Raw genomic sequence first — 9,592 nt, forward strand, 5'->3', positions numbered from 1 at the left:
CCTCTCGCGGAAGCAAAACCGTGACTCGTGAAAGAAAAAAAACAGAAAATGCGTATTTTTTTCCCTTTCCGAGAGGCACGACCGTGACTTTCGCGTAAGCACAACCATGCCTCTCGCGGAAGCAAAACCGTGACTCTCACGAAAGAAAAAAAATAAAAAACACGTTTTGTTTTTCCCTTTCCGAGAGGCACGGCCGTGACTCTCGCAAAGCACAACCGTGCCTCTCGCGGAAAAAAACCGTGGCTCTCGCAAAAGAAAAAAACAGAAAATGTGTTTTTTTCGTTTTCGAAAGGCACGGCCGTGACTCTCGATAAAGCACAACCGTGCCTCTCGCGGAAAAAAAACCGTGACTTTTACGAAAGAAAAAAAAAAGAAAACGCGTTTTTTCGCGCAAAAAAAAATTCGAAATTTTTTTGATCAAAAAGCTAAGAAAGACTGGGCGAAAACCAAAATGTCCAAAAAAATCGGGAAAAAACCCGTTTAAAAAGCCAAAAACGCGTGTAGAAAAATAAAAAAACAAAATTCAAAGGAAGCGTCCAGAGCGCGACACGTGGCGAATGTCTGAGAATACGCGAAGTGACGCTGATTGTTGCGAGGCTTCCGAAGGAGCGCTCGTTAACTAGTTGCTCCCATCTCATGTCCCTAAAAAAAAGAGCTTCTCATGGGCTACGAACGGGCCACGACTAAAAACAGATTCAGCGAGAGCGATGGGCTGCTTTCCGCGGGGTCCACGTCGCCGCTCGCCTCGCCAGTCGTTTTTTCTCGTGGCCCCTGAATTTTCCCCTCCCTTCTCCGCAGCATTTCCGTCGCCCTTCTTTTAACCAGCAAACCCTCCACGGTGTTTTTATTTTCACCTCCTCACCACACAATCCCCTTCTCCGTCTTCCCGCGGATTCTCAGGCCAGCTTCCGGTCGCTCCCCGCCTCCTCCGGCGGTAATGGTTGCTCGCCTGCCCCGCTTTAATTCTCTGTCATTTTAGTTAGTTCCGGTTGAACGGATTGATTATCTGTATCTGTCCGATCCGGCATGTTGAGTATTTGGCTGTCTGGGGTTGGGATTTCTGTTCCGTGTCCTTTCCAAGATTTTCACTAGGCTGGGTTGTCGACTGTCCAGAAATGGCCGGATTTGTGCGTGGACCTTTCATGAGCTACTGATTATGCATATCCTACTATAATGCTAAGCAATCACTAGGTGTGACGCAGTAATGTAATCGACATCTGGTTTAGCACCAGATCGACAGGGCAATTCATATTATTACGATGAAGCAGTATGTTAGAGTGTTGCAGTAGCTTGTAAAATTTCGACTTTAAATTCAGTAATCGTTGGAAGAAATAGAGAGGGTTTCTGTGAGTACTAGCAGTTATTTTGTTGCAATTTCCTAGGAAGATATAGTAGTTTTGGAGCCCTGAGCACCTGTCTCTTGGCTGACCAAATCATTCTCTATTGTAGATTTGAGTTACCCGCGGCTTCTGAAATCTTCTCCTGTTGCTGGAGAAATGCGTGAGCAGCTTGCCGCAGCTTGATGAGCGTTCAGCCATGCCGACGCTACACGGACCCGTTCTGTTCGTCAGGCCCGGTGCTTACCAAGAGCTGAAACCGTTCCCGAAAAACGCCGCTGGTTCGTGTAGCAATTTATTGGGTTGCAACACAATTTGTAGTTCCGTCGAAGACCATCATGTACAGAAACCACACATTGTTTCCAGCTTCAGAGTTAACTTTACCAGAGTCAGCCATTATCTTCAGAGAAGCTTAAATGAGAGAACTACACGGCACTGGCTGGTACGGTATGCTTTTCCACTGACCACCTATTCTTCTCAAAACTCAATCACTATTTGTTTACGTTCGAACGATTGTGTTGGGCGCAGCATCGGTTTCATGTTAATGCTTCATCGGACGAGGACTTCCGCTCGTCGCGTAATATAGCAACCAGCCTGTTCAAGCAGTATAAGAATGTCATTGATCGAGGAGGTGGAGATAACATAAAAGTATTGGTTCTTGTTGGTTCTTGTTGAGATTCTTCACTGGTGTTCTTGACATACCTTCTGTCTGTAATCATTATGTCGCCTTTTAATGTTTTGCAGGGGTTTGTTAGTGCTGGGGTGCAAGCATATGCCCTAGGCTGTACAGAAGAGGGGCTTAGAAAGGAACTTATGGATATAAAAAATTCTGGTGTCAAGATCGAAGGCCTGCAATCCTATGGAGGAACAAGCTTGAGCTTCAAAGTTCGTTCTTTTGAGGTTAGCATGCTCAAATATATAAATTAGTCTGCTTCAGCTTTTTCACTACAGTATCTTTTATCTTCATATGTCTTGCATTGCAACTATGCTCTGCTCTGAAGTATTCACAGTTTTACACTCAAACCAATGAGCTTGCTTTGATCCATTCTGTCACCATGTCTTTACTTTCTTCTGAATCTGTTAATGACTGTCGGTAGATGAAGTCCGATAAGTGACATTGGCAAGATATATGAAGTTTGACATATGGTATCATATAGCCCAGTAGAGGACATTGTTCATTGTGCAAAAACCCTTGACGAGATCTTCGGGCATTTCGTTTCCATTCGTCTCAAGTCTCAACGATGATTTTTTTTTCATTAACCATAGGTAAAGGAGTGCATCCTGTGGCTCAGTATAGTGTTCATTACAATCTTGTGCACGCCACAGCCGACGGTCATCAGGTGGTCTACCACCCCACCGGTGTCGGCGGATGTCTTGCATCAGTGGAAAGGATTTTGTGCCCTGATAGCAAACGCTTACTACACCAAGGGCATGGCATGGTAAGAATGTTTTATCTGTCGATGCTTTCTTTCTTTTATCTTATAATATCCTATACAGTATTATATACTACTCCCTCTGTCCCTTAATATAAGATGTTTTTGCAGTTCAATTTGAACTGCAAAAACGTCTTATATTAAGGGGCAAAGGTAGTACTCACTACTGATCAAATCCAACGCGGACGAAACTTCGACGCAGGCTACCAGTGAAAACATTGCAGCTGGAACAGATGGCTGTGACAGGCAGTTCGGAGGAGCCATCGCTAGTAGCAAGTCGGATGCAGTTAGTTTTCAGTACATTAGAGGTTCGTAGCAGCAATCATTGAATCTCTGGAAACTAGTCAAGTGAAATTACATCCTCACTGGTTTGCCTGGTTCTTGTTCAACTCTGTAGGTAGTCAGCCCCCAATGGCCAAGAGTGTGATGGAGGGAAGAGCAAGCAATATGATCATACAAAGGCCTGCAAGTCTACAGAACCCATGCCACATCCAAAGCCAGGGACGATTCTTCTTTCTCTAATGTGAATGTACTGAAGAAACAGGTCTATTGCACTGAAGATTGTGAAATATTTGGTAAATACATGTATATAGAACCCACAGCTGCTGTAAATCTTCGTCTTCAGCTACGATATAATGGAACCGAACATGTATGTGACTGCTACACCTCTCTGGTTCGCACACTTTTTTGCCGTTTAGTTTGCTAGACATGCGTCGAATTCCTCAAGAATTTGTCTTGGTCTTTCTGGCGTTATGATTTTAGCGCTAGCAGATTACTTCACTTCTCCTTTTGTACAAAACAAATGGGCTCACAATACTTACTACTGTCATTGGATTTCTAACTATTAGCACGTTAGCTGCTTTACAAACAACATGTCTTGTAAAGTTTCATTTGCGTGTAGTGTACCTTTCACAAAAGAGAAGCAATAAATACCCAGGACATTTTGACACTGTAAACAGAGTTTACCATCCATGATATTTCGAAGCTTTTTGGCATAATGGACACAAAAATCACACCCCATGAGGCTCAGCTAGATCAACGCAGTTTCATCGCAAGCCATTAGCCCATTCCCTGCCCCTGGACCAAGACATGATAGAATAAGAGAGAACCAGAACTTTATACCAGGATTTACAAACTTCATAGCACATCATCGGTACTCTCGACACCCTTTTTTTCCCTTTCAATATGATGAAGACTCTGAGGATTAATTATGTATCTATGTCCCACAAGTGCCCTTCACATTTCACGATAGTTGCTGCTAAAGGTACATGGTGATATAAATTAAAGAGTATTTTCAGACTAACACCAAAAAAAAGGGGTGAAAAGCTACAATATGACATAAAACATTCCCTGTTGGAGCCACCTGCTGCTGCCATGCCTTGAAGTAGACGGTGCCCTAGACCCTGTTGTATCCCACGTTTTTACTGAACAGGCGGCGGATGTAAACGACTTGCAACGCACTGGCGGCCATGAAAGCCGCGTACTCTGCCATCGTGTAGAACATGACACGCCTTCTGGTGCTCTCGTTTGCTGGATTCAGTTGGCCATGAACATCACCATCATCACAAAAATCATATGAAGATAGGGTAAATGTAAAGACAGCAAAGCAATAAAAGGATAATGAGCAGTATCCTTGGCAGCTTGGATGTGTTAAATATCAATAATTCCCCTGTTATTCTCGGTGTCTAATTTGACTCTGGTGTTTTTCAAACTAAAGAAAGAAACTGAGATAGGCAGGTTAAACAAAATAAGTTTGAATATTGTTCCCTATTCAAGATCAAGTAGTCACCATTGAACGACACACTGCTATGGTGCGGGTAAAAGAAAATATGCCAATTCTACAAGGGAGTATAACTGGAGAGAAGGAGGCTTAAACTCCAATGGAAATTAGTCACTGCCTCCCCACTTAAGAAACCATGCACATGCAAGTGTTCCAACTGTCCTAGTGCATTTCCTTCAGAAGTTCGGGTATTTTTGACTAGTTGCTAGCTTTAGAAATTTAGTTGACACCCTTTGACTAGTTGATAGCTTTAGGAATTATCTCCATCTTATCTTTAGGAGTCTACTGCCTCTATAAAAATAAATCTCCTTCATTAGTTCATCCCTGCCCATGAGGCATGGCTGCCATCAAGCCGACGTCATGCCTCTTGCAGTTTAGTTTAGTATCATACTTCACTTAAAAAGTCTAAGTACTGGGTGGATCAGAGTAAACTCACAGGAAATTTATGTACTCTATACATGGTTAACAGGGCCATACAATAAGGCCAAAATCACTAGATAACATCTACAGAAGAAAGTTTATGAAGCTTACTGTGTCGGTGACGAGCATCACGTGCTTTTAGGTACTTCTGCTCAGCAGTGACAGATTCCAGTGCTTCCTTCAGCTCTGCAATTTTCACATTGATAGGGTCCAAGTGCTCTGGAACAGGAACAAAAAAGTGTTAAAACTGAAGGAATCAGAAGTTGAGAACAGATATCTTGATGAACTAGCAAGCCTAAGATCACATAAACCAATCAAACTGATCGTTGCTCAATACACACAATTTTTTTTTAAAAGAATAGGCAGATGCTGAAAATCTCAAGGGACAGTCAGTACACTGACCATCTTTCGCCAAATTGTGCTCATTGGGTATGTGCCCAACATGAATGTAGAAAGAAACAGTTTCAGGTGCCCCATATGGATTATGGAAGCAAAACTTGTACATTCCACCCCTTGGAGCTTTGAAGTCAAATTTGTCACCAGACTTTCCCTTCATCGTATATACGGTGTTACCACCTGGTGAAGTTACCTACATTGATGGAAAATGCACTATGGACTATCAGAAGAAGTTGATGGATTGTTAAGTGAACGTAATAATATACTTAGGTACTGACATAAAATGCAGGCTTACAATTCAATATTTCACAAGTGAACATAACAGATGCAACCAGTGCAAAATTAGTTTTGCTAGTATGTATACTATAACAAAGTAAATGAAGAAAAGAGGAGTGGATAAGTCTTCGAAATAGATCAACTTTATTAAGAAATAAATAATTCTTCACATGGGAAACAAAAATGACACATCCCAGCCAAAGTAAGAAAATCAGAGTAGTAATACACTATGTAGGATGGACTCCAATATTTTCCAGTAGCCAACAGCATTGTTGGTCATAAGGAGAAACAAATAATATATGCACTGGCGTAAAACAAACCAGCATTTTTCTCAACACATGAACTATAAACCATCTAATATAGCTGGAGTGAAGTCAACTGTGTTCATATGCTGATGCTAGTATCGAGGTGAAGCAAAAACAAGTTGATGTTTAATTTGCCTCATCAATCATCTACAAAATGCCTACGCTAACTAGCAATACTGCAAGACCAATTCATTTAGCATTATTCTCAACCAAGTAGGATGAAAAACATACACGTCTGAGTTCCAAACAAAATTTTTACAGGTTTCTTCTTCCAAAGAGAACTGTAGGAATTCCTCACTGCTAATAGTAATGCACAAACAGGCTTCTAATTTGCAGATCTTAGACAATAATGGGTAAGAATTGATTTTTGCCCTCTACTACAAAACAGGTCATTTAGCCATTTAAACTTTGGGAAGAGGTTTTCCCACGTTTGCTGCTTATGCAACATCCCAGCATGACAGGAAGCAACTCTTTGGAGCCTTCTCCACTGATGTGATTTTTTCCGAGTTCAACTGTTTTGTTGTTTTAGTAAAACTGAATCACTGTAGCAAAATATTTCAGTGTTTTGCTGACCAGTTCGGCCTGGGTTCTCTACTTGAGTCTGCATTTGTTGAAAGCAAATTCTAAATAAACAGGTTGACTGAATCAGATTGTCAATTAAATCCAGATGTCAGTCTTATTGTCCTTTATACACCAGATAACAAAGCATGCAAATGCAAAGGAAACCAGAGAAGACAACCATTTTACATGTAGATAAACAAACACATCAATTATCAAGCATATAATACCTCTAAACAGTGAAAGGTAGTTCAGATGCTACTTCTAAATGAAGATAAGTTGAGAACTGATCCTTTAACTGTGATTCAAGTAAAGAAAACCTATTGCTGTTGGGGAAGTACGGTAGGTTCATTGACTTCTATACACCAAGGAATCATGAATACATAAATATAAGTGCGAAAGGATTAATACAACGTTTTCTCCAGTGAAAAAATAACCAAATCATATAATAGACCACCCACACATAAATTAGCATCTTCTGAGGATCCACACGTAATCCATCCAGCCTGAATGATCGGTAGCTTGCTAAGGCAAATGTATGACAAAAGTGCAACAATCCACCAAATCTCCTCCAAAGATCCGGACTTTGAGCCAGAGCACAACAGAATCGACTGAACGATCAATCAACAACAGGAACGAATTAAAGCTAGACAATCAAAAGTAACCTAAATCGCAAAGGTGTTACTGATCGACATCACTTGAGATCACCAGATCGCCGCAGGTATTTCGCACCACGAGCCGCAGATCCCACGAGGAGGCCCCAATTCCCACTCGATTCCCGATCCAATCCCTCAGATCCCAACTAATAAAACAACCCATAAACCCAGCTAACTCCAGACCGTCGTATCCAGATAACAGGCGCAGGAGGAAGGTAGGCGACAGGAGGTGGAGGGATCGGCCGGGCGCCGTACCGTGAGGTCGATGCCGGGGTGGTCGGAGCTCCAGAAGATGTCGTGGTCGACGACGACGAAGTTGCCCGAGACGGAGTCGCCCTCGTAGGGCACGAACTCGTGGATGCACTCGGTGTCCGTCACGGTCACCGACAGCGCCTCCGCCCGCCACCCGGCGGCCGCCGCCAGCGCCAGCGCCAGCGCCGCTACCAGCAGCATCGCCGGCCGCCACCTCGCCATGGCCCGCCGGTGGGTAGCTGATCCAACGCTCGCACCAGAAGCACCAGCGCCGCTGGTCTAGGGCTGGGGTTCACGGGGAGTGGGCGGCGAGCTCCGGTCGCGCACGACGGGGGAGGGGAGGGAGGGGAGGGCACGCGAGACGGAGGTCACGAGGGCAAGGTTGCAGACGGGGAGGGGGCAGATGTCGCGTGTTTTTGCAATAAAGGACTCTGCTATTTGCGTAATAGTGCAACATGCCGACGTGGAGTTTGTGCGACGTGGCCGTGTGACTGCGAGTGGCTGCGTTGTCTGACTGCGTGGCCTCCTTGAGGCTTGAGCTGCCGTTTAAAGGCGCCTTTGAGTGATTACGTAAAGAGAATAAAGGAGACGCATTGGCCACAGTGTTGCCAAGTGGCGGACAAGGAGGAGATGGGGGAGGTGCTCGGTGCTCCGCCAAACATAGTAGGGCTAGCTATGGTGTTTTCTTAAAGAAGCTTGGCGTCGTGCCGGTTACCGGCGACATGCCGGTGAGAGGTGTGATGCTGGTGCGTGCGAGCAGCGTCTGATGGCTAGCGGTGGTGGTTCTCCTGAATATGGTGGCATGGTGCTGCCTATCGAAGGATTGGTTCTCACCGGCGCTCGCTGCAGATGGATTATCTCCTTTCTCGCTGCTGCGTTGGAGGTCATTATGATGGTGGCTTCATCATGGCGAGTGAGCAAGGATCTGTTTAAGGACGATTCGAACTCATCATCACTGCCCTTGAATGAAACTATTTTGCAAGAACAAAATTATGAGTACTTTGCGAGAATAAAATTACGAGTAAATTGCAAGGTAATAAAAGTAGATAGCTTTTGTCAACAAGAAAGTCATTTATCCTTAGGCAATTGATAACTAGACCGGTAATCATTCATGCAATTTTATATGAGGAAGAGACATGAGCTAACATACTTTCTCTACTTGAATCATATGCACTTATAATTGGAACTCTAGCAAGCATCCGCAACTACCAAAGATCACTAAGGTTAAACTCAACCATAGCATTAAGTATCAAGTCCTCTTTATTCCCATTCGCAATAGCCCACTTACTCAGGTCTGTGTATTCTGTCACTCACGCCACCCACTATAAGCGAATTATGAACATATTGCAACACCCTACAGCGGAGATCTCTCACGTTTGCGCGACACAGAGGGCACCGTAGGACAGCACCATAATAAAATATACACTCATACCAACCAAGATCATGATTAATCCATAGAACAAAACGGATCTACTCGAACATCATAAGATAGCCATAGATCATTGGAAAATAATATATAGCATTGAGCACCATGTTTAAGTAGAGATTACAACAGGGAGAAGGGGTGTTACACCGTTGCATAGAGGGGGAGAGAGTTGGTGTTGACGGCGCCAAAGTTGTTGGTATAGACCACCATCATGGTGATTGCCCTGGCGGCGTGCCGGCGCCGGGAGAGAGAGGGGGGAGAGAGCCCCCTCATTCTTCTTCCTTGGCCTCTCCCCTAGATGGGAGAAGAGTCCCCCCTCTGGTCCATGGCCTCCATGGCGGTGAAGGGACAGGAGCCCCTCTGAGATTGGATCTCCCTCTCTGTTCTCTTCTGTTTCGCGTTCCTCAGATCTGGCAGAAAACCGTTTCTTATATTCCCGGAGATCCGTAACTCCGATTGCGCTGAGATTTTAACACGATTTTTTTCTGAATATAAGCTTCCTTGCGCCCAAAGTAGAGCCCCAACCGACGTTCGAGGAGGGCACAACCCACCACCACGTGCCTGGGCTGCCTGGTGTGCCCAGGTGTCTTGTGGTGGCTGTGGGCCCCCGTTTGCGTTGATTCCACCTCCCAAAAATCACAAATACCGCAAAATGATTCTCCGTAAATTTTTATCGCGTTTGGACTTCATTTGATATGGATATTCTGCGAAGCAAGAAACATGCAAACAATGGGAACTGACACTGGGCACTGG

General features: G+C 44.2%; 2 protein-coding genes across 3 annotated transcripts; one reads left to right on the forward strand and one right to left on the reverse strand.

Moving 5' to 3' along the window:
* Positions 1-801: 801 nt before the first annotated feature.
* Positions 802-3,496, forward strand: LOC119303106. Of its 2 annotated transcripts, none has more exons than XM_037580192.1 (7): positions 802-934; positions 1,450-1,779; positions 1,866-1,985; positions 2,082-2,237; positions 2,604-2,776; positions 2,973-3,078; positions 3,168-3,496. In XM_037580192.1, the coding sequence occupies exons 2-7, from the start codon at positions 1,537-1,539 to the stop codon at positions 3,195-3,197; spliced, it is 828 nt and encodes a 275-aa protein (XP_037436089.1). In that variant the 5' UTR covers positions 802-934; positions 1,450-1,536; the 3' UTR covers positions 3,198-3,496. The 2 variants fall into 2 exon arrangements, with proteins under 2 accessions (XP_037436089.1, XP_037436090.1); XM_037580193.1 differs by having other exon boundaries at positions 817-940.
* A 369-nt stretch (positions 3,497-3,865) lies between these two features.
* LOC119303107 (transmembrane emp24 domain-containing protein p24beta3-like) lies at positions 3,866-7,795 on the reverse strand. The gene is made up of 4 exons (XM_037580195.1): positions 7,417-7,795; positions 5,373-5,559; positions 5,082-5,189; positions 3,866-4,300 (listed from the first exon to the last, which is right to left on the reverse strand). Exons 1-4 carry the CDS (start codon positions 7,633-7,635, stop codon positions 4,167-4,169), a joined length of 648 nt encoding a protein of 215 aa, XP_037436092.1. The 5' UTR covers positions 7,636-7,795; the 3' UTR covers positions 3,866-4,166.
* Between the last annotated feature and the right edge of the window lie 1,797 nt (positions 7,796-9,592).

This window comes from Triticum dicoccoides, chromosome 5A, assembly GCF_002162155.2.
Source record: "Triticum dicoccoides isolate Atlit2015 ecotype Zavitan chromosome 5A, WEW_v2.0, whole genome shotgun sequence".
Lineage (NCBI taxonomy): Eukaryota > Viridiplantae > Streptophyta > Magnoliopsida > Poales > Poaceae > Triticum > Triticum dicoccoides.